General features: G+C 36.7%; 1 protein-coding gene across 4 annotated transcripts in view; it reads left to right on the top strand.

The window, feature by feature from the left end:
• The window catches only part of DNAJC5B (DnaJ heat shock protein family (Hsp40) member C5 beta), a 106,113-nt gene that overhangs the window by 27,114 nt on the left and 52,795 nt on the right, over positions 1–26,204 (top strand). For 3 of the 4 annotated variants that reach the window (XR_005794206.1, XM_040487698.1, XM_040487697.1), the window contains 2 exons: positions 534–653; positions 6,738–6,865. Coding sequence is in view for 3 of the 4 variants with exons in the window: in XM_040487698.1 (XP_040343632.1) it covers positions 6,747–6,865 (119 nt within the window). In the remaining variant the exon portion in view is untranslated. Of the gene's footprint in view, positions 1–533; positions 654–3,921; positions 4,033–6,737; positions 6,866–26,204 lie in introns of those variants that run through there. The other variant, XM_040487699.1, reaches the window with a different exon arrangement.

Raw genomic sequence — 26,204 nt, 5'->3', positions numbered from 1 at the left:
ATATTCCTCTGTGTGTGTGTGTGTGTGTGTGTGTGTGTGTGTGTGTGTGTGTGTGTATGTGTTCTTTATCCATTCATCTATTGATGAATACTTAGGTTGCTTCCATATTTTGGCTACTGTAAATAATGCTACAGTAAACACGAGGTGCATCTTTTTGAATTAGTGTTTTAATTTTTTCTGAGTAAATATAGAAGTAGAATTACTGAATGGTATGGTATTTCTGTTTTTAATTTTTTGAGGAAACTATAATGTTTTCCATAGTAGCTGTAACCAATTTAAATCCTCACCAACAATGCACAAAGGTTCCCTTCTCTCTATATCCTCATCAACACTATTTATTTCTGCATATTCTCTTAATTGGAAGTTCTGAGGGAAACCTGGAGGCAGTTCCATAGCAGCATTTGGTTGAGCCAAGTACCAGTTGACTAATGATCAACAGTAAATGTAGCATATATTTTGGTATCAGTTGGTGCCTTGTAATGGCAGCCTTTACTATCATGCATGTTTTATTTTCTCTTTGTTATGTTTTCCAGAGGGATAACCAATTGGCTGATGAAGTAACAAATGAAAAGTAATCTAACTCCACTGACCCGCTTAACCCTGGATGAGAACAATGGAAAGGAGTAGCCTTTTGCTTTGAAACAGTGGAACAGGTATGGAATAGCTCCTTTCATTGTTGCCTTCCTTTATTTCTTTGCACATCTATTTCCAGACCAGTTAAAAACAGCAAGTTGTTCCTGTTTTGAGAACACAGAATCGGAGTTATAGGAACAGGTACTGTGGGTTATTTCTAACATTTCCAAGTGGTCCCATCTTCAAGTCGCTGTTTATATAAGTATCAATGTGATTAAGAGATAATTATTTTTCTATATTGAGTAATTATGCTAGGGAGAATTATTACTTTTAAACATAGGCGTAGTTAGCATTTTGGATATGTGTTTAGCTTTAAGATACAATGTTATTTGAATAAGGAAATTTTACTTCACTAAATAGATTTCAATGGAGGAATCACAAAAATAATAAGAAAATGGCAAAGCATGTTGGTTTCACCAATGACAGCCATTGAAAGTGTTTTTGCTGCATTTAATGATCTAATTTTCCTTGCCCACCATCACTTTCTCAGTCTTGAAGGAACGCTTTCAAGAAAGGTATAGCTTGATTTTTTCCAATTTTCAGAATTGACATAATATATATAGGTGAAGCATCTTTTGCTTTGAAAAGAATATTTTATGTCAACATGAAAATTTTAAAACAGCATTTGTAAAACTCCTGGAATTAGAATCTTTGAAATAAGTATTTATATTGAATTGTATACCCATCATCATCGGAGTGCTGAACCTTCTTTCAATTATATCTGTTATCGAAAGACAGATGAGCTATATGTGACTGAATAGTGGTCAGTGCTTTAAGAAATTATGATATTAATGGAATTGTAATGTACCAAAAAGTAATTTAAGTTCAGAAGATTAAATATCATGTACTAGATGATCAAAATTAAATTACTTAATAATTTTGCATGACAACATTTTTTTCTACATTGGATGGCTAATAGATGAGGGACTATGAATAAATAATAAAGACCTGAATTTTACATTGGAGTATTAGAATTCAAAAGGCTACAAAAAAAGAATTCATAAATATTATATTTTACATAAGGAATTTAAAAAAGGTATGGCTCCATTATTTAGTTTAAGGTTATTTAAGGAGAGTTTTTAGATGTTTTGACTATCACTCTGTAGTGAGTATGTTCTCAGGGCATATATCTATATTTATACATTTTTATACAACTAAGTTTTTCACTGAATTACACTGTTGCATTTGAAACTGGATGTCATCTACGTCAATAATGTATGAAGTCTGGTTTCTATATCAGCATAGAGACAGGAAAGGAGCCATGTTGTTGCTATTTGATGTACAGAAGGCAAGTTTGCAGTTTTTTGGTCCCTTTATGTTATAGTCTGTAGAGTCCGCTAACTACTCACCACAGTGACCAACTATTGACCAACTATCTTTTTCTTGTGTTACAGTACTGATGTAAAAGTGCTTTTTTTTTAGTACTTTAATCAACAGACTTCATCTGTTTGAAAGGCAATCTTTTGGGAATAGGGCAAAGAAGGTGAAACATAATAATTTCCAAACTCTTTACAACAACCCACTCTGAATATTGTTCAATCCATACCATAAAGCAAGTCAGCTACTGGATTTTATTTAGTAGGAATAGATTACAGTGTTATTGGATTTCTAAAAAAGAAAAAAACATGATTTGAAAAAAAATACATAAACCAAAGTAATAGCAAGTTTTCCTGGTGAGTTTCTATGTATGAAATTATTTGAGAGATAGAATCTGCCTTCCTTTTTTCCATTAGGAAGAGGAATGTGTATAGAAGGATGGATCCTAGGCTGTTTCCATGACTATTCTCTGGAAAGGATTAAGGGTAGCCCCCAAGTGACCCCATCTCTCTTTTCTATACCTGGGATAAGTTTGAAGGGAGTAGTCTTAGAAAAAAAAAGTCCCAGTCACAATGTCAGAATCTCCTGCCTCCTCTTTCAGCCCCCAAACCCAGAAGTCTTCTTTTCTGTTGATTTATGCAAATAATGGTCAAGAAAGGCAATGGCTACCACGTCTATGCAGATCCAAGGTTAGGCTTACATGCGAGAGCTATAATAGAAATATATGCTAAGTTCTACAGAAATAAGTGGTAGTATTATTATCAGCTCAGATTTCATCTTTTCTGTGAAGTTCTCCCTAACATTCTCATTCAAGTTAACCACTCATTTTTTATTTAGTTACCCAACAGACATTTATCACACACCTAATATATCCCAGGGACAATGTTGGGCCTCTGTTGGCAGAAAACAGAATCCCTGTCTTCCAGAAAATTCCTTCATCTATCCTCAGTACTTGTTCAACCTCTAAACAGTAGTTTCATTATTGGCTTACAGTTTTGTATCTCATGTTAGTCTGAAATCTCCCTAAAGACTTGGCCTGCGTTCGTTGCAGGCTTTGACTAAACAATTGAACTTCTGCTGTGAGTATTACCATAACCTGTTTAAAAGATTATCTTCCGTAACCTGTAAATCCTTTTCCTGGATTAGTGACAGCAAGACCCAAGTAGGAAGGAATCAAAGCTGGTCATGCAGCATGATACTCACAACTGTGGAAATTGTGCATGTTTTGTTAAAATTGATTTTAGGACCATCTGTTGATTTATGGGAGCCATGGCATCTGAGAGATGGGTGAAGAGTGAATACATTTTTTCCCTCAAATTGAAACTATTTCTTTGGAATGCTGAATACAAAGATAAATAGATAAAACAAAAATAACTATTTGTCTTATTTTTATTTCTTCTTAGTGTTCCTGAATAGCTCTCCACAAACTTTCTTTATGAAAGGGTCTTAGGATAGATTTATCACTGCTCCTTTTATCTGTACTAGTAATGTTTACACAATATATATAAATGAATCTGTTAGAATATCTTAGTAGATTAGTATTTCCCCCAAAGTATTAATTCCCAAGTATCAGGAATCCACATTCACTTTAAAGGATGAGTAGGTGCAATAATTTAAGATTAGCCTCCTTTGGAAGTGTTTGGGGAAGCCCTGGTGGTGTTTAATTGAGAGAGTACATGACACTTAGGAATTTTGGTTAACAGTGACCAAAACCTAGTTAAAATATGCTCAAAAGAAAAAACATGTGTGTAAATTTGGGTATGGGGAGGAATTTTATTGGTTCCATCTGAGGAAGAGTTGATTGACAAGCTGTGGGAGTGGAAGAGTTGCAAGTGCACCCTGAAACAACTAGAACCACGGGATTGAACTCTACTGGCTCTGTCTCCCCATCTTCTAGCCACTGCTCCTCTTCTTCAAATCAGTTTCAATTTCTCTCGTTTCAGGCCAGCCAACAATACCTAAATTTTACATTTTACTGATTTTACCATCTGTGAGATTGTCCTATATATAAAAAAAATGCTAGGGGAGGACTCTGATTGGTCTGCCTTGGTACCCACTCTTGGTCTACTCAACTGAGATCAGGTAAGACTGAGGCAAGTGTCAGGAAAGGCATATGTTGCAATGGGGACCTAAGCATTCCTCAGAGAAAGGACAACTAGTACACTAATAAGTAAAGTCTGCTACAATGATCTATGGCCCAAATTTCCCAAAAAGCATTTGTTAAGTTGGCTTAGATGATCTCTAACTCCATATCTTACAGTCCTAAAATTTCAATCATTAGTTGATATATTCTTAGTTTGTGACTCTGGGGATCTTGCTAACCAGTGACATCTTAAAATCTCAGAGAGACAAGTAGGATGACTGTGGCCCTACTCCTTGTCCACAAAGCCACACAGAAATCCCTACCTTCCAAACCACTCATTTGTGGCATTTAGTATGACTTGTAGAAGCCTACTGGTTGCCTTGATTCCTGGCAACCACAGGTGTATGAATGGTGCAGAGCATCAGTATCCTGAGCATATCTCTGTGTGGTGGCAGTAGGACAGAGGAGACAGAGAAGGAAGTGGGGAGGGTGTCAGTTACTCAGGCAATTCTTCCTTCAATTGTGAATAATCAGCTGGTCTGTGGTTGCAGGATAGGGCTGACCTGTCAGCCTGGAATACAGAGATGAATGGCATACCCCAAGTCTTGAATTGCTTACTCCCTAGGAAGTTGTAATGGGTAGACAAGAAAGGTAAACTAGCACAGAAATGAAAATAAGTGCTATAATTTACTGAATGGCTGCTAGTCAGTATGAGCATCAGTTAGATTTTGTTTTGTAGCTCGCAAAGTAAGGATTCCTTTTCCTCTTGGTGAAGGTCCTTGGGTGAACCAGGAATTTGGGACGCGGTTCCTTCTGGCCTCTAGGGACACTCTTTTCACAGGTTGCTAATTGAGGAAGGAACAATGAGCTGTGCCACAAAGCAAGCATTTGTCCTTGGTGCCTCTAGGCAAGATTTTTGCCTCGGTCTTCCTTTTCTTTCTTTCTTTCTTTTTTTTTTTTTTAAGTTTATTTTTTTGAGAGAGAGTGCAAGTGGGGTAGGGGCATTCACTCTTACAGCACTTGCTGTACAAGGCCCAACGCCAAGAAATGGACAATGATTTTCAAGGAACTTCTAGTCAGGGGAGCTTACAATCTAAGTAGCTTTTATTTTCCTTATTTTGTTTTTGTGGCAAAATTTAACATTTACTCTTTGAACTGTTTTTAAGGGTACTATTTAGTGACATCAAGTACAATCACAGTGTTTTCTAATCATCACTACTATTTCCAGAACTTCTTCATCATCCCAAACAGAAACTCTATGCCCATTAAATACTAATTCCCCATGTCCCCCAGCCCCTAATAACCTTTATTCTACTTTGTGTCTCTATAAATTTACTTATTCAAGATATCTCATATATGAGGAATTATACAATATTTGTCCTTTTGTAATTGATTTATTTCACTTAGTATAATGTTTTCAAGGTTCATCTGTGCTGTGGCATGTGTCAAAATTCCATTTCTTTTTATGGCTGAATAATATTCCATTGTGTGTATGTACCATATTTTCATTCACCTGTTGATGGACATTTGGATTATCTCTACCTTTTGGCTATTATGAACAATGGTGCTGTGAACAATGGTTTATGTCTTTGTTTCTTAATATATGAATACACTGAATTATTACAGCAACTCCATGATTTTAGGCACATTTCTATCTCCAGTTTACAGATAGGGAAGGTCATGCAGCTGGTCATGGCCAGGCCAAATCGACTACAGTGCACTCTCAGAATTACATACTGAGCTGCTTTTAATAAAAGTAGTTATCTTTTTCTATCCTGTGATGTGGGCTTTATTATCCTTTTATAAATGAAGGTTTAGAGAGATTAAGTGGTGGATACAGGTATGCCTCCAGGTATGCTTGCTTCTCTTCACCTTCCCTAGAGCCAAAGCATGGCAGGTAGATGCCTCCTTGGGTCAGATAGCCCAGCCCCTTCTTTATAAACCATAGGGAAAGGATCTATCTCAAGTGCAAAACCCATGAGCACTGTGGGGTCTTTGGCATCCATAGCTGCAGAGAAGTTCTAACCTGGCACTCAGATGATTTTTCCCCCTGATATTTATAAAAGTTGTTTTTTATTGTAAAATGGAAGATTATTTCCATTGTCTAGCTAAATCGGGAAAACATACATAAAAGGAGCTATGCAAATTCTGGCAAACAAAAAAATCTACATATGCCTGACCTGTGAGGATTCATTTTCAACAATTCTGAACTAGCTGGGTATTTAGATTACATTTCTAACCATGTGGACAAAGCCATATTCCATTTGCATGGCTGCCTATAGCCTTTACCACCCTGACTTGAAGCTCCACTTTTGGCTCTCCTAACCCTTTTCTCCTCTTCTTTTGTGGCTGGCACAAAAATCTATTTCAGATTGTCATTTTACAAAAGGTTAAAAATAAACTATCTTTTCTTTAATTTTTTTTTTCAACGTTTATTTATTTTTGGGACAGAGAGAGACAGAGCATGAACGGGGGAGGGGCAGAGAGAGAGGGAGACACAGAATCGGAAACAGGCTCCAGGCTCTGAGCCATCAGCCCAGAGCCTGACGCGGGGCTCGAACTCATGGACCGCGAGATCGTGACCTGGCTGAAGTCGGACGCTTAACCGACTGCGCCACCCAGGCGCCCCTAAACTATCTTTTCTTTAGAGAGTGGGATCCAGTATGCATAACCTTCATGGCTATTTCCCCTCTTTGTTTTGCAGCCTGAGAAAATGGCATGTAACATACCTAACCAAAGACAGCGGACTATGTCTACATCTGGAGAAGCTCTATATGAAGTTCTTGGTCTGCAAAAGGGAGCATCAAATGAAGAAATAAAGAAAACTTACAGGTACAGAGGAAGTTCAATGATGACATTTCTTATACTACTAGTGATAGTTATTTTGTGATAGGCATGTGCTCCCAATTAAAGACATAAGCTTCTTGCCAAAACCAAGTCATCAGTGTTTTGAACCTGATGTTCCCTGTTCTACAAAATAGGCAGTTAGGAATAGACAAGTGTGACACTGACTTTTAAAAACAATGCTCTCATGATTTGGGGCCTTAGGAAACAGAAGCCTGTGTTCTAGGCCTGCAGTGTCAGAGAGAGAGAGAGGTCACGGAGAATGACCAGGAGTTTTAACTTAACCCAAATGATAGACCATCATGGAATCTGGTAGAGGGATTTTAAAAAAGCTGGAGTGGGGGGAGCAGGGAGGGAGGCTTGTCACTATTCCTGTATTATACAGTATACTTTTCAAGTCTTCAATTTTGATTTTTCATACCTGATCTTGTTCCAAGTTAGCTATTTTTGGGAAAAACTCAAATATGTTTTTCTTTAAAGCTCCAAGGAATGAATAAAAAAAGTGTTGATTACAAAATAGTTTACTTACAGCACAAAATTTGGAAATTATTCAAAATGAAGACAATAACATTTATCCATAATTCTATCTCTAGCAGTAATTATTGATATTTTGTTTTTTTCTCATTTTTTTTTTTGTCTAGAAAAAATCAGATTGGATTCATTGATACCCTCTATCTTTTCCAAGGTTCTATCATGAAAATATCTTGGTATTATTAAATATTGATTTTTTTAAATGACCACAGCCTATGGCTATTCTGTAATTATTTTATGAGATATTTTTTGAAGTTTAAGTTCTTTTAATTTTCCCCATACTTAATATCCCTGTACACAAATCATGATGCCTATTTCCAAGTATTTCATTATTTTCTTATTGAGGAATAAAGATCTGCCTTTAGAGAGAAAAAAATAAATGAAAATATAAAAGAAAGTTTCTCTTGATTTGACTTTGAATTAGGTTTTTAAAACTTATTGTACTTTATTTGACATATTGCAGTTTAGAATTTTTAAGTAGGCAAATTTCCTTTATGGATTTTGTTTTATTTGTCATGTTTAAAAAGCCACTCTCAATTACAATAAAAATACTAACCCATGTCTTATTCCAGTACATTTATAACTTATTTTTATATTAAATCTTTGATCCATTTGGAGTTTATTTTGATGTAAGTAGTGAAGGTAGGAGTCTAGATTTATTTTTTCACAAATCACTAGCCCACCAATATTTATTGATTTCACTGTTTTTACCTACTGATGGGAAATTCTTTGGCTTTGGATTGGAACCTTCACCATGTGCTAAACTGTGGTACCTGAAATGCCTTCAAGAAGCATGTGCTGGAGAATAAATGACAGAGGTGAAATTGCCATTTGTATCCAAATAGTTACATGAAAATGGTCAAGTTACATAATCAAAGTCAATATCAATCTTCTAGTTTACATTTCACTTAAGGTGCTGGGGACAGTAAGTCTTCACTGTTTCACTGCTCCCCAGAGTTATTTAGGAGTGTGCCTAGGAGCTGCTCAGCCTCCTGTGGGTGGAAACCCATAGCTGAGAGTTACTAAATTTGACCCTTAAGGCTTCAGGCTGAGACACTATTCTGGAGGTGGGGGCTTGGAATCAAAGCAATTGCACGGCAAGCTTACTACCTCTAAAGATGCTTCCCAAAATGAGAAAAAAAGTGATATCTAACTACCTTGTAAACTTTAAAACCCACTTTACTTTACAAATGTGACTTTTAATTGCCTCAATTAATTTTGTAAGCTAAAATTTCAGGTCATATCCTAATTAAGGCACTAATTATGCTGAGTTGTTTGCAAGTTTAATAATTACAACCTAAAGTCTTTTCATGTAATCAGCATCTTGCTATTAATTTTGTTTTAATGTCATACAAATATCATTTTTTTCAGCTGATTAAGGTGATAGTATGCTGCCAAAAGCATCTACTTCTATCTAAATTACACATTTGTATTCTGCAAGTTATTCAAAATGTATGAGTAGGCTGAAAATCCACTGAGAACATTATTCTTACATTTAGAAATCGGGATCAAAGCAGTCACAATACAGTGAAATTAAAAGTCAGTGAAAGTTGGGGCACCTGGGTGGCTCAGTCGGTTAAGGGTCCGACTTCAGCTCAGGTCACAATCTCATGGTCCGTGAGTTTGAGCCCCGCATCGGGCTCTGGGCTGATGGCTCAGAGCCTGGAGCCTGCTTCCAATTCTGTGTCTCCCTCTCTCTATGCCCCTCCCCCGTTCATGCTCTGTCTCTCTCTGTCTCAAAAATAAATAAACATTAAAAAAATTTTTTAAAAAGTCAGTGAAAGTTAATAAAATTACAAATTATTGAATCCATACACTGCTTGACCACTGTTGCAATTCTTGGTTGTGCCCCTGAAAGCAAATCTGAATTAGAAGATTTCCTTCTTCTTTTACATTTTATTTTTGAGTAGATAATATATTCATCTGATTAAAATGAAAATATGCAAGCACATATACAAAAAAGAGTTTCTCTCCTGCCTCATATTCCCCAGATTCCCTCCCCAGGGAAAGCAATTTTTGTGTACCTGTCTAGAGAGATTTTAGGCCTATATAAGCTTACATAGAGACCTTCTGATCTGAGCAAAATGATGTAGACTTGTTTGTCTCTGCTTCTTCTTGCCAAGCATGACTAAAAGCTTTGGAAATAACATAAGAGACAACTAAAAGGTAGAAGGAGGAAGATGAATTAGTTAGGGACCGGAGGACCAAGGGAACAACACAGTGGCATGGCATTCAAGAGAAAGTAACCCAGACCCAGCCTTTCCTGACACCAAATCTAGCAAGAGAAGGTGGCCAAATAGCTTTATGCTTCCTCCAAACTGAGTAAGAGTCCTGCCAATAATTCTAGCCTAGAGGAAATAGCAAGGGGAACCAACTAAATGTTTCCCTAACAATAACCCACCAAAGAACTTTCCCACCAGGCAGAGACTCCCCTCTCCCAACCCAGAGACTCCACTTGACAGGGGACATTAGCAAGCAGGTTCCTGCCACAACAAGCACCCAGTCCCAAAAGTGCTTCTTGTCTCTGCAGGCTGGAGATTCCCTTCCCCCACCTAAAGGCACCAGGCCACTCATCTCGGAAAACTCCTTCACTTTCTCAACTAGTACCAAGTACCAGTGGGGGTCCCAGAGGCAGGAGAGAAACCAAGAAGACCAACATAGTACTATCAAGTCTCTGAAAATTAGACTATCATTGGAACCACAGCCCATAAAAAGTAGGCTATAACCAATATGTTAAATCTAAACAGAGTAACAGTCTGTTAAAATAAAAAATTTAAGTAGGACCCAGAGTCTCCTCATTTAATAGCCAAAATGTCCAGATACAATTAAAATCATTTATCATACAAAAAAATAAAACAAACAAGAAAATCTCAACATGAATGAGAAAAGATAATCCTCTGATTCCCACACTGAGATGAACCAGAGATTAGAATTATCTGACAAGTAGCCATCATAAGAAAAAATCAACAAGCAATTACAAATGCTCTTGAAACAAGTGAAAAGGGAAAATTTCAGAAAAGAGGTAGGAATTATAAAAAAGGACCAATGAAAATTATAGCACTGAAAAATAATAGAAATAATAAAAACAACTGATGAGTTCAATAGCAGAGTGCAGCTTACAGAGGGTAGAATCAGTGAAGTTGAGGACAGATCCATAGAATTTACCCAATCTGAACAACAGAGAGAAAATAAACCAAAAACAAACAAGCAGGGCCTCAGGAACCTGTGAGACCATAACAAAAGATCCAACATTTGTAACATTGGTGTCCTAGAAGAAGAGAAAGATAATGGGACTGAAAGAATATTCAAAGAAATAATGACTGAAAATTTCCCAAATACAACAAAACATATAAATCCACAGATCAAGCAGCTAAGTGAATTAGAAATAGGATGAATTCAAAGAAATCCATGTCCAGACACATCGTAATTACACTTCTGAAAACTAAAGACAAAGAAAATATCTTGAAAGCAGCCAGAAAGAAACAACATGTTACCTATAGGGGGATGCCAATTCAAAAGACAACAGATTTCTCATCTGAAATAACAGAGGCCAGAAGAAGTGATACACTGTTTTTCAAGTGCTGAAAGAAAATTACTGTAAACTGCAAATTCTGTATTTGATGAAACTATACCTCAGGAATTAAGGGGAAATAAAGACATTCTCACATGAAGGAAAACTAAAAGAATTTGTCACTTAGCCAGATTTACTCTTCAAGAATGGCTAAAGGACATATTTCAAAAGAAATAATAAAGGAAGAAATCTTGCATCCTTAGGAAGTAAGAAAGAGCAATGGAAAGGCAGAAATATAGGTAAATACAATATACTATCTCCAGAAATTTTCTAAATTATATATGACAATTGGCACAAAAATTATAACACTATCTGATACTCAAGACAATGATATTTAAAAGTGGGGAGGATATGGAAACCTAAATGAAAAGTTTCTGCTCTTCACTCAAATTGGAAAACATTGCTATCAGTAGAATGTGATGAGTTGTATATATATATATATATATTCAACCACTAAGAAAACTATACAAAGTAATATACTTCAAAACACTATAATAAGGCTCTTCAGCTCTGGGAGATTTCATTGAGGTTCTAGCCACCAGATTTCCAAGGATGCCCTTATGTACCCAGACTCCCAGCCCTGAATAGTAGACTGTGGTGGCTCAAGATGCATCCCTATCATAGCCCTAAAACAAAGCTACCTGATTGTGTTCTCTTTGGTAACTTGAATGAGGTAAATATAGTTCACCATTCTACTGCTGCTCAGCAAGCACTTCAGGTATGTAATTAGATCCTTCTTTTTTTGGTACTGACTGACACATAAAAATCCTTCACTCCAAATCCAGTAGATTGTTGATCTACACATACTGTTACCCAATTATAATGAAGCCAGGACGGCTGATCAGAGCATGTAGCATGTAGTATGTCTAGACTCTCTTAGATTCTTAATGACTTCATAACAACAAGTCTAGTTCATTATTCAACAAATATTTATTGAGCACTGTTTTAGGCACTGAGAAAAGTGCAGTGAAAAAAGATGAAATCCCTACATTCTTGAAGCCTATATTCTGGGCTGGGGGAGTAGGGAGGCTTAAAAATAGCTAAATAAACTATACAGCCTAGTAGATATTGGCAAGTACTATGGAGAAAAGCGAAGCAGGTAGTATTGATTTTAACACTAAAATCCCTCTGTTGCAGTGCATTTTAAGTATAAAGTAGCAGTTAAGAATGTAGGGTATGAAGTCAGAAAGACCTGGATTCAAACCCTTTCTCTTAACCTCATTTTATTCATAAGTAAAATGCAGATAACAGTACTGACCTGAGAGGGTTGTTAGGTTTGAATGAGGTGATACATGTAAAGTGTTTAGCCAAGTTTTAGGACACAGTTACTGGGTGTCACAAAAAAATACATAAGGCATCAGAGAAAAAGGCCTATAGAATGGCATTCTTCAAAGTTAGCTGGGGTATGAATACAAGGAGACTCTCCAAGGAATATGTGTGTGTGTGTGTGTGTGTGTGTGTGTGTGTGTGTGTGTACGCGTGTGCACGCTTCCAAGTGCATGTGTGAGAGTGTGTGCATGTGTGTATGTGCATATGGGTGACCGTGTGTTTAGATTCTGTGACATTTAAATTCTAGTGAATACATTTAAAAGAGTGTTAACAACTATTTTAACATGTTAATGTCTGTAATATGCTGAAAATTACACCTTTGCATCTGTTTTATCTTACAAAAAATTTAGATACCAAGTTAAAAATGTTGAAGGGACAATTTCTCAAAATTACTTTAAGGAACACATAAGCAAAAAATTAGAATCTAATTGAGAGAGAGAGAGAGAGAGAGAGAAAGAGAAAGAAACCTAAACATCATACCCAAAATGATTACAAGGAGCCATTTAGGTAAATTTGGGAGAGAGGCCTGAGGGCCTTTCCTGAGGCCCTTTGTAGGTCCTATGTTGTTCAATCAGAGCATAAAACCCTCACAGGTTGTGAAATTCACTCTTCTTTTCTCCCTCTCACATTCCATGAATTCCCTGAGGTCAGGCATTGTGTCTTGTCTTCCACTGCACTTTTATTAGTTCTAGCTAATATTTACCAAATTCAAAAATGCTTTGGTCAACAAAATGATTTTGCCTGTGGTATATGTCTGTGTCTCTTTAATTATATTCTCAGCTTCTTCAGGACCATTTCTCAAGGGTTTTCTCACCTAGATGAATGGAGAGTCATTCACTGACCCAGTAAAGAGAGGGACAGCTCACCAAAGAAAGACCATAGTTTCAGATTGGGACACGGAGCATTTTTTTTATGGGTATAAGACCTTCAGGTAAAATGTAGTTCGGGGATAAAAAAGGGAAAACTCTGAGAAAATAGAGCCAGTTATGTAATATAGAGAATGTGAGTCTTGAGTATTCAAAATCTCATATGCAGCTTAAATGTTAGTTTTTATTTACACTGATGTGTCCATTTTTGTAACAAGATTAAGTTACAAGATTAAGTAACAAGTTAAAAATGTTGAAAGGACAATTTCTCAAAATTATTTTAAGAATAGATTAATATGCCCAAAAAGGAAGCCACCTGGTTCTTCTAGTGTTTTGGGGACAAGAGCCTAGCAAAGTGCTGGCCTACTAGATGAGAAATCAGACAAAGATCTAGCCCTTCCTTAGCCCCTCAGAATACCACAAAATCAGAGTGAGCTAGTTTTATACATTAGCACCTGGGTTTCTGTGCTTCATGAAAATGCTGAATTTATCCTCGTTGATGAGGTACCAAATATCCTGGTTCACAGGGCAGCAGGGACTTGATTTTTCTATTGCATTCAATTTCACATGGAACATTCTGGAAATCATCCTCCATCTCTGAAGAGGTGAGTTCTCAGAGTAGACCAACATGAGGCAAATGTTATGTTCACAAGAAGCAGGAAAGTGTGTCATTTCCATAGTGATCTATGGCAACCTCAATCTGTGGTGCTCTTATCCATCTTTATTAGCAATTATAGGTCAAAACAGAGGCTGCTTATGAATAAAGTGTAAATGTCAGGGGAATGCATAGCTAATAGAAGAATTGTAAATATTTACAAGGCAAAGTGATGATTCAAGCTCACAAGATAAACTGAAATTAATCTCTATCAGTACTAATTTGTTTCCTGAATTCTAAAACCTTCCACTAAAAAGAAGAGTATATGAGGCTATGTCAGTTATCTTTCAGGTCAGGGGCATATCCTCCCTTCTCCCATGGAAAGTCTACTTGGTCCTCCCAGTTCTTCATGCAACTTCATTTGTTCCTGGGCACTACAATCATTATGATCAATGACTTTTCTTTCCATTCATTCATTCAATGCCTATTTGTATTGGATACTTATTTATATTATACTATGAGAAAATGAATATAAATACCTATTTATATATCTGTAACTACCTGAATACATGTAATTTGTACCACTTAAAAATCTTACCTTATAAAGAGTTAGACTTAGTAAGGTTAAAAGATATATACAGAATGACAAGCAAAATAAGGGAGACTATGGTGAGTAAAATAGACTGACTTGAGTATAGAGTTCATATTAATCATTTAAACGAAAGTGAATGCTTCATTCCATCATTCATTCTTGTCCTAGGTACTGTGCCAGTATCTATAAGGAAATCATTGTCACTGACCTCATGTAACTTGAGATATAATGCAGGAAACAGAAATGAATCAAATGTTGATAAAAATTAGTATATAATTACCAATGAGATAAAATATTTTGGGGAAAAAAAGCATTGCTCCATGAGAATTTATAACAAAGAAGCTAATTTTGGACTCAGGAGTATGGAAGTCTTCCCTGAGAAAGTGAATGCAGTCTTTCTTCACTTATTCATTCTTTTTTCTTTTTGCTCCTCTGACTGGATAATTTCCAACGTCCTATCCTCCAGGTTGCTGATTCTTTCTCCTACATGGTTGAGTCTACTTTTGAACTCTCTATTGAATTCTTCAGTTCAGTTACTGTATTTTCAACTCTAAGCTTTCTGTTTGGATTTTTTGATGGTTGCTATTTCCTTGTCAAATTTCTCATTTTGTTCATGTGTTGTTTTCCTAATTTTGTTTGTTTAGGTTTTCTTTTAGTTCACTAAACTTCCTTAAAGAGATTATTCCAAATTCTTTGACCATTCATAGATCTCCATTTCTTTAGGATCAGTTATTAGAACTTTATTAGTTTCCTTTGATGGTGTTATATTTACCTGATTTTTCATGATCCTTGATTCCTTTCTTTGGTACCTGTGCCTTTGAATAGTGGGATTCCTATTCCAGACTTTACAGGTTTGCTTTGGCAAAAACAGTTTTTCACCAGTCAACTAAGTTTGGGTGTATCTGATGATGATGTTTTTGAGCAAGTGGGGCCTCCTATTATGGCCTATTTGGGGGTAAAGCCACTGTCTGGGCTCTGAGGACAAGCAAGAGGGTCTGTGCCACTGGCTAAGAACAGCTGAATGGGACCATTGGCTTGGTTTCCTACCCAATCAAGGGCTGTAGAATAGGCTCTGCAGTTGTCTGAATTTTCTGGTCAGGCTTACTAAATGGTCAGGACTGGGCATTGTATTCAGTGGTAGATGGGTTTATGAATTTGCTTCCCTGACCTGGCAGAGCAGCAGACCAGGGCTCAGGGCTTATACAGCTCTTTTGGGGGCCCAAATCAAGCCTGAGTGTGCACTGAATTCCCTGGTTATGTAAGGCCACTGGTTTTGCTCCACAGATGATAGAAGTTTCAGGGTATGTTCCCTTTTCAAGTGCCACTGTACAGAGGGCTATTGAATGTACTAAGCAACTTCTGTGTGCTCTGGTTAGCTTCCTTGGTAGGACAGGCTGAATGCTATATTTAGTGATGAGCAGGTCTATGAATTAGATTTCCTGAACAGGCACAGTAGGGGGAGTAGCTCTAAAATTAGTACATTTCTTTGTTGTCTTAAGTCAACCTAAGCTCCCCAAGCTCCCCGGCCAAACAGGGCTACTGGATTTACCCTGCAAACTATTGTCTCTGTCTTCTCTTCTCTCTGCTCAAATGGTGCTAGGCTGCACAGCTTCAAGTTGTTGCTGGCCCTCTGGTCAGGTGGGGCTGGAGAACTTTCTACACAAGGGGTGGGGTTATATCTCAGCCCCCTTGCTGAGACAGGTGGGAATGGGAGTGGATGATCCAGGCTCCTCTCAATTTCCCAAACAGACTAGTTGAGAGAGGCCAGGTACTACCCTTAGCCTTTCCTTTCAATTAATATGCCTGCCTGTGCACAACACAGGAAGCCTCCATGCCTGGTACTGGCATTGCTCTGCAGGTGATCAGCTCTGCCTGTCTACTTCTTGGCTCGAGTGCCACTGGGCTACACAGCTTTCAGGAGTTGTCAACAGCCTTTTTGATCAGATGGGGATGAAGGCACTCCCCACAGAAAGTGAGGCTGTGACTCAGCACCCTGCCTGGGTAAAAGCAAACCAATCTCTAGGCCTGGCAAAACTCCTCATTTGAGGATCCAAATCAGGCAAATCTGGACCCTGCCAGGTTCCCTGGTCAGAGTGTACCCCCAACTTAGTTCTGCAGATGAGCAAAACTGCTGGTTAGGATTACAACTTGGGCACTGCAGGTATGAACTCAGTCTCCCAAGTTCTATGTGCTGGTTGTTGTAATTCCCTTACTCCTTCATCATTACAGTAAGATTCCCAGTGCCTGGGCCCCAAAGAATCCCTTGCAATACTTGTGATTCAAGACTAGAGGAGAGCTCCTATAAAGTGACCCACAAGGCTGGGGGAGATTGGTTGTCTCCCCTTGGGTTCTCTTCATCCACTGGAGGAACCTGAGGCTCAGGGAGACCTCTCCACTTGGGGTTGTGCTGTCTTAGGGAGGGGGCAATGTGGTTAATGTGTAACCACTTCTCTTCCCTTCTAATGAAGTTTGTCTTGGTCTGAGGTGCAGGGGAGTGCTTCAGCCTCACCCCCATGTTCTAGGATTCTCTCAGTGTTGTCTTTTTTAAAAATAGATGTTAGTAGTTGTTCTTTCAAGGGGAAGTGAAGTCAGGAACCACCTATGTCAACATCTTGGTGACATCACTTCTATACTGCCTTGATTTTATTACAATTTACACCAATTTCTTGAAGGTAATAAAAAAAAAAGCCAGAAGGGCAAGGCCAAGAGCCACAATGAAGCAATGATAACAAGAATAATAAAAATAACCAATATAAATGGAATACTTATTATGTGCCAGGCACTGTGTTCAGTGATTTGTATTCATTTTTCTATTTAATTCTCACATCTCTAGTGTAGGTACTTTGTTATATTCATTTTACAGTTTTCTCAACCTCCTATAAGGGTAAGTTAAGTAGCTGTCCAAAGTTACACAGCAGTACATAGTGGAGTTAATACTGGCACTGGGTTGTCTTACTCTAGAACCCACTGCTTTCAATTACTACATCTTTGATTTTAGAACAGCTCCCATGAATCCCAAAGATTCAAAGACCAGATTCTGAGTGATGAGTCATTCTGGAAAATGGAGTAAAGGTTAATGTCTGAAAAGAAAGTCTAGGGATGAAATTCAGGGTTCTTATCCCCAGTTGGGATTTAAAGATGGAAGTAGGGAGAGGAATCCAGAATGAGCATAGAGGTTTAAGTTACAAACAATGTGGGTAAGTGGGTCCACTATTGGCACAGCCTGGGAATGACTGTACATCCCAGCTAATATGATATCTGTCCTTTCACTAGACAGAGTAGCTTTTGGTACTGACAGCAAGGTTCTCTATATTTGATAGTTAAAAGAGTAAGATCTGCCAAGGAATCTTTATAGGTCATAAGGTAAGGCAATGCACCTTTTCCTGGCAATACTATTAAGTCCAATTGCTTCTTAAGTCATCTGTTGATAAACTAAAATCATGTCATCATTCAGCCTATGCTACCTTCCAATATTCTGCACCTTTAGCTATGCCTGATGGACTAAGTGCTTAATAAATAACTGGTAAATAAATGCATGAATAAAATCATAAATGAGAAAAAGCAATGTTTGTCTTCTTGTGTGCTTTAGCAATGGGCATTGAGCCAAATAATCTCATATAGTAATTGAAAGAAATTACGTGAACATAAATTTAAAAGTAGGGGTATGAAGGTACAACACTGTTAGACTTCATTAAAAATTGTTAATCTATTAGGTACCAAAATATTCCTTAAATCTTCTTAATGTCTATCAGTATTCACCTAACAGAAGCATAAATAATCCAAGTATACTTTCAAATGAATATGTTTTCCATAAACTTCAATACATTTTACTGAAATTGGTATAGATATTAAAACTATCAGTAGATGATTATGACAGTGAAAGTGGTGGAATAAGGAACTCTAAAAGTCAGCTCTTCCATAAAAACAACTAAAAATCTGAAAAGAACTGTCAGAATCAAACTTTTCAGAATCTGGAAATTAACCAAAAGCCTATGGCAATTGAGCTGTACTTACATATATATTTTAACACTAACTATTGATAAGAATGGTGATTTTCAGGGCATTTTAGGTTGCCTTAGTCCCATACCCTGCTTCTCAGCTCTGTGGTAAACTTGAAAATAACTGCTAGCACTCCCAGTAAGAATACTAGTAGTGGTACCAGAGGATTGCAAAAAGACCTAATTTTCAAATAATTATCATTTGTTAATCTGTGTGGGCTCTCTGAAAAACCCACTCAAAAGGCTTGTCTTTTCTCACCTAAATCAAATTGTGTGAGCACTAAAGCTGACATGAGAGGGCAGGGGGGATATTTGTTGAAAATATTTATAGGAAAATTTTTAGTTATTGATACCTGAGGTAATGGATAAAAGTTGGCACAACAGTAAACTTACTAAAAAAAACTTGGGAGAAAAGGCTGAGGAATGAGATGTTTTGGGGAAGTAGGGCTTTGAAAAGTTCTGACATATCCCAGGGAATCTAGAAGCTCCTCACCTGCTCACAGGTGTGCACACGCTCAGGAAAGACCGGAGAAAGAACTCAAGAACTAGGGTTGCCTGGGGGGCTCAGTCAGTTAAGCGTCCAACTTTGGCTCAGGTCATGATCTCATGGTTTGTGGGCTCGAGCCCCACGTCAGACTCTGTGCTGACAGCTCAGAGCCTGGAGCCTGCTTCAGATTCTGTGTCTGTCTCTCTCTCTCTGCCCCTCCCCCACTCAAGCTCTGTCTCTCAAAAATAAACAAACATTAGAAACAAAGAAATATATATATATATATATATATATATACATGTATGCATATATGCCTAACAACAAAGCCCCAAAATGCATGCAGAAAAACCTGATGGAACTAAAGGGAGAGACAGATAGTTCAGCAATTGTAACTGGAGACTTCAACACCTCACTTTCAATAGTGGACAGAACAACTAGGCAGAAGATCAGCAAGGAAACATAAGACTTGTACAATACTATAAATCAACTAGAATTACTAGAAATCTATAGAACACTCTACCCAATAATACAAGTACATGTGGGATATTCTCCAAGTTTAACAATGTTAGGCCACAAAACAAGTATCAATAAATTCAGAAACATTTAAGTCAAACGAAGTATGTTCTCTTGTCACAATGGAATAAAATTTGAAATCAATAACAGAAGGAAATTTGCAAAATTCAGAAACATGTAGAAATTAAACAATACACTCCTCAATAACTAATGAGTAAAAGAAGAAATCACAGGGTAAATTGGAAATACTATGGGATCGATGAAAGAAAAAACATATCATACCAAAACATATGGGATGCAGTGAAAGCAATTCTCAGAAGGGAATTTAGAATGGCAAATGCCTACATTCAAAAGGAAGAAAGATCTCAAATAATTTAAACTTCCATTTTAAGAAACCAGAAGAATCACAAACTAGACCAAAAGCAGGAGGGAAAAAAGAATAGTGAATATTAGAGTGGAAATAAATAAAATAGGGAATAGAAGAATGAGAATATCCACAAAACCCAAAACTGGTTATTTGAAAATACGGACAACATCAAAGTCGTTGCAAATGACAAGATTTTCTTCTTCTTCCAGACTATGGAGAGAGCGCCAATGTCCATCAACTGATGAATGGATAAAGAAGATGTGGTGTATATATACAATGGGATATTACTCAGCCATCAAGAAGTATGAAATCTTGTCATTTGCAATGATGTGATGGAGCTTGAGTGTATTTTGCTAAGTGAAATAAGTCAAACAGAAAGACAAATACCATATGATTTCACTCATTTGTGGAATTTAAGAAACATAAAATATGAATATATGGGAGAGGGAAAAAAGAAAAGAGAGAGAAACAAACCATAAGAGACTCTTAAAGATACAGAACAAACTGAGGGTTGATGGAGGGAGGTGGGTAGGGGATAAGCTAGATGGGTGAAGGGTGTTAAGGAGGACACTTGTTGTGATGAGCACTGGGTGTTGAATGTAAGTGATGAATTACTGAATTCTATTCCTGAAACCAATATTGCACTGTATGTTAACTAACTAGAATATAAATAAAAATTTGTAAAGAAAAAAAGAAAAAGATATTCCATGCTCATAGGTTGGAAGATTTAATACTGTTAAAATGTCCATACAACTGAAGGCAATCTACAGATTCAATGCAATACCTATCAAAATTCCAATAGCATTTTTCACATAAATAGAACAAAGAATCTTCAAATTTGTTTGGAAGCACAAGAGATGCATAATAGCCAAAGCAATCTTGAGAAAGAAGAACAAAGTTGAAAGTATCATGCTTTGTGATTTCAAGCTATGTTTACAAAGCCTATAATAATTAAAATAGTGCAATATTGGCATAAAAACAGACACAGATTCATGGATACAATAGAGAGCTCAGGAATAAATCCAGGCACATATGGCCAATTAACTTACAACAAAAGAAGCAAGAATATACCATGGGGAAAGAACAGTCTCTTCAACAAATAGTGCTGGGAAAACTGGAAAGCTACATGCAAAAGAATGAAACTTGACCACCATCTTACACCACACACAAACATCACCTCAAAATAAATTAAAGATCTGAATGTAAGACCTGAAATCCTAAAACTCCTAGCAGGAAACTTAGGCAGTAAACTCTTAGACATGGATCTTGGTGATGCTTTCTGGATTTGTCAACAAAAGCAAAAGCAACTAGAGCAAAAATAAACAAGTGGGACTACATAAAACTAAAAAGATTTTGTATAGCAAAGGAAACCATCAACAAAATGAAAAGTCAACTTACCTAATGAAAGAAAATATTTGCAAATCATATGTCCACTAAAGGATCAATATCCAAAGTTTATAAAGAAAATGTAAAACTCAATAGCAAACAACCAAACAATCTAATTTAAAAATGGGAAGAAGATCTGAGTAGATAATTTTCCAAGAAGATCTACAGATGGTCAACAGTTATAGGAAAATATGCTCATCACTAATAATTGGGAAAATGCAAATCAAAACCACAGTGATATACTAATAACAAAGTAGCAGAAAGAGAAATTAAGAAAACAATCCCATTTAAAATTGCACCTAACAGCCTCCCCAAATCTAGGAATAAACCTAACCAAGGAGGTGAAAGACCTTTGACAACTATAAAATCTTGATGAAAAAACTGAAGATGGCACCAAAAAATGGACAGATATACATGATTATGTATTAGAAGAATTAATATCATTAAAATGTCCATACTACCCAAAGCAATCCACAAATTGAGTGCAATCCTTATCAAAATACCAACAGAATTTTTACAGAACTAGAACAAATAACATTAAAATTTGTATGAACTATAGACTCCCAAATAGCCAAAGCAATCTTGAGGAAGAAGAACAGAGCTGGAGATATCATAATCCCAGATTTCAAGATATACTACAAAGCTGTAGTAATCAAAACAGTATGGTACTGGCTCAAAAATAATACAACATAGAACAAAATAGAGTGCCCAGAAATAAACCCATGCTTATATGGTCAATTAATCTATGACAAGGGAGGCAAAAACATACAATGTGGAAAAGACAATCTCTTCAATAAATGATGTTGGGAAATTAGACAGCTACATGCTAAAGAATGAAACTGGACCATTTTCTCACATCATACACAAAAATAAACTCAAAGTGAATTAAAGACCTAAATGTGAGACATGAAAGCATAAAACTCCTAAAAGAAAATTAGGCAGTAATCTCTTTGACATGGACCCTAGCAACACTTTTCTACATATGTCTCCTCAGGCAAGGGAAACAAAAGCAAAAATAAACTACTGGTATGACGGCAAAATAAAAAGGTTTTGCACAGTGAGGGAAACCATCAACAACATGAAAGGGTAACCTACTGCATGGGAGAAGATACTCACAAATGACATTGGATAAGGGGCTAATATCCAAAATATATAAATACTTATGCAACACAACATGAGAAAACAAATAATCCAATTAAAAACTAGGCAGAGGACCTAAACAGACATTTTTTTTCCCCAAAGAAGACCTACAGATAGCCAACAGACACATTAAAAGGTACTTAACATCACTAATCATCATGGAAATGCAAATCAAAACCACAATGAGATATCATCTTATACCTGTCAGAAAGGCTAGAATCCAAAACACAAGAAATAACAAGTGTTGGCAAAGATATGGAGAAAGACAGCTCTTGTGCACTGTTGGTGGGAATATAAATTGGTACAGCCAATGTGGAAAACAGCATGGAAGCTCCTCAAGAAATTAAAAATAAAAATACAGTAAGATTCGGTAATTCCACTACTGGTATTTATCCAAAGAAAATGAAAACAATAACTTGAAAAGACATGCATCCCTGTTTACTACAGTTATTTACATTAGGCAACATATGGAATCAATACAAGTATGCATTAATAGATAAATGGATGAACAAAGCTGTAATCATCAAGACAGCATGGTATTGGCACAAGAACAGACACATAGACCAATGGAATAGAATAGAGACTCCAGAATTGGACCCACAAAAGTATCGCCAACTAATCTTTGACAAAGCAGGAAAGAATATCCAGTGGGAAAAAGACAGTCTCTTTAACAAATGGTGCTGGGAGAACTGGACAGCAACATGCAGAAGAATGAAACTAGACCACTTTCTTACACCATTCACAAAAATAAACTCAAAATGGATGAAGGACCTGAATGTGAGGCAGGAAACCATCAAAACCCTAGAAGAGAAAGCAGGAAAAAATCTCTCTGACCTCAGCTGCAGTAATTTCTTACTTGACACATCTCCAAAGGCAAGGGAAACAAAAGCAAAAATGAAGTATTGGGACCTCATGAAGATAAAAAGCTTCTGCACTGCAAAGGAAACAATCAACAAAACTAAAAGGCAACCAACAGAATGGGAAAAGATATTTGCAAATGACATATCGGACAAAGGGCTAGTATCCAAAATCTATAAAGAACTCACCAAACTCCACACCCAAAAAACAAATAATCCAGTGAAGAAATGGGCAGAAGAAATGAATAGACACTGCTCTAAAGAAGACTTTCAGATGGCCAACAGGCACATGAAAAGATGTTCAATGTCACTCCTCATCAGGGAAATACAAGTCAAAACCACACTGAGATACCACCTCTTGCCAGTCAGAGTGGCTAAAATGAACAAATCAGGAAACTATAGATGTGGAGAGGATGTGGAGAAATGGGAACCCTCTTGCACTGTTGGTGGGAAGCCAAACTGGTGCAGCCACTCTGGAAAACAGTGTGGAGTTTCCTCAAAAAATTAAAAATAGAACTACCCTATGACTCAGCAATAGCACTGCTAGGAATTTACCCAAGGGATACAAGAGTGTTGATGCATAGGGGCACACGTACCCCAATGTTTATAGCAGCACTTTCAACAATAGCCAAATTATGGAGAGCCTAAATGTCCATCCACTGATGAATGGATAAAGAAATTGTGGTTTATATACACTATGGAATACTACGTGGCAATGAGAAAAAATGAAATATGGCCTTTTGTAGCAACGTGGATGGAACTGGAGAGTGTTATGCTAAGTGAAATAAGTCACACAGAGAAAGACAGATACCATATGTTTTCACTCTTATGTGGATCCTGAGAAACTTAACAGAAGACCATGAGGGAGGGAAAGGGGAAAAAATAAAGTTAGAGAGGGAGGGAGCCAAACCATAAGAGACTCTTAAAAACTGAGAATAAAATGAGGGTTGATGGGGGGATGGGAGGGAGGGGAAAGTGGGTGATGGGCATTGAGGAGGGCACCTGTTGGGATGAGCACTGGGTATTATATGGAAACCAATTTGACAATAAATTTCATATTAAAGAAACTCAAAAAAAGAAGATGTACTATATATTATGGTATATATGTATGTATGATATGATGCATATATAATGTGTATATAACATATATGTATATACATATATAATGGAATATTACTCATCCACAAAAAAGAATGAGATCTTGTCATTTGCAACAACATGGATGGATCTAGAGGGTATTATGCTTAAGGAAATAAGGTAGAGAAAGACAAATACTGTGATTTCACTTATATTTGGAATCCAAAAAACAAAACCAAACAACAAACAAACAAACAAAAAAGAAGCAGAAATAAACCCCTACAGAAAATGAACTGATGATTGTTGGGGGGGGGAGGCATAATGGGCAAAACGGGTGAAGGGGAGAGGGAAGTACAAGTCTCCAGTTATAGAATGGATAAATCATGGGAATGAAAGGCACACCACAGGGAAATAGTCCATAGTATTATAACAGCATTGTATCGTGATAGGTGGTAGCTACACTTGTAGTGAGCATAGCGTAACATACAGAGTTGTCAAATCACTGAGTTGTACACTAGAAATTAACATAATATTGTTATGTAATGTTGTGTGTCAAACACACCTCAATAAAAAATGTTTAAATCACAATGAGATTACTTTGTGCCTATCATAATGGCTAGTATCATAAAGACAAAAGATGAGTGTGGTGATGATGTGGAGAAAAGGGAACCGTTGTGGATTGTTGCTTAGAACGTAAGTTGGTGCAGTCACTATGGAATACATTATAGAGAGTCCTCAAAAAACAAAACAAAACTACTACATGATCCAGCAATGCCACTTCTGGGTATTTATCTGATGGAAATGAAAAAACTAACTGGAAAAGATATATGTACTTCTATATTCACTGCAGCATTTTTTCAATACCCAAGACACGGAAACAACTTAAGTGTCCATTGATGGATGAATGTATAAATAAAATGTAGCATATATATACAAGGGAATATTGTTGGGCTATAAAAAGGAAGGAAATCCTATCATTTACAACAATATGGATGAGATTTGAGGGCATTACACTAAGTGAAATAAGTGAGACAGAGAAAGACCAGTACTTATGGTCTCACTTATACGTGAAATAGAAAGAAGAAAAGAAAGAAAGAAAGAAAGAAAGAAAGAAAGAAAGAAAGAAAGAAAGAAGAAAGGAGAAAGAAAGAAAAAGAAAGAAAGAAAGAAAGAAAGAAAGAAAGAAAGAAAGGAGAAAGAAAGAAAGAAAGAAAGAAAGAAAGAAAGAAAGAAAGAGCCCTAAATACATAGATACAGAGAATAGATTGGTGTTTGCCAGAGGTGAGGGGTAGGGGTGAAGGTCAAAAGGTACAAACTTACAGTTATAAAATAAATAACTCTTGTATAAAAAAAATAAACAAAAGGAGGCTATACATGTTTAATAAAGATCAAATTGCCATAACATGATGGTATGTGTATGCAATGCTATGCCATAAATATTGCACAATATATTTAACTACCATGGAGGGGAAAAACATCAAATAATTAACAGTATAATCACATTCCAAAAAAGTTGCCAAGAAAGTGTTAAATAGTTTTGAAGCTGACAATTCAGTAGTATATTTAAAAAAACAGAAAACAAAACAAAACAACAAAAACAAAGTTCTATTTAAATAGCCAAATTCATAGAAACAAAGTTAGAATTATGGTTTCCAGGGGTTAAAGGGAGGGGGAAATGGGAAGTTGTTCAACAGATACAGAGTTTCAGCTTTGCAAAGTAAAAAAGTTCTAGAGATCTGTTACACAACAACAGTAATATAGCTAATGGTACTGATCTGTACACTTAAAAATGATCAAAATAGTAATTTTATGTTGTGTGTTTTTTTTACCACAATTAAGGAAGGAAGGAAGAAAAAAGAAAGGAAGGGAGGGAGGGATAGAGGGAGGGAAAGAATTTAAGAAAGGATGGGAAGGAAGGGAAGGGAGGGAAGAAGGAAGGAAGGTAGAAAGAGAGAGGAAGGAAAGAAGGAGGGAAGGAAGGAAGGAAGGAAGGAAGGAAGGAAGGAAGGAAGGAAGGA

Source organism: Herpailurus yagouaroundi, unplaced genomic scaffold (genome assembly GCF_014898765.1).
Source record: "Herpailurus yagouaroundi ecotype Mexico unplaced genomic scaffold, PumYag 165, whole genome shotgun sequence".
NCBI classification, from domain to species: domain Eukaryota; kingdom Metazoa; phylum Chordata; class Mammalia; order Carnivora; family Felidae; genus Herpailurus; species Herpailurus yagouaroundi.
This window is presented reverse-complemented; position numbering and strand designations above follow the sequence as displayed.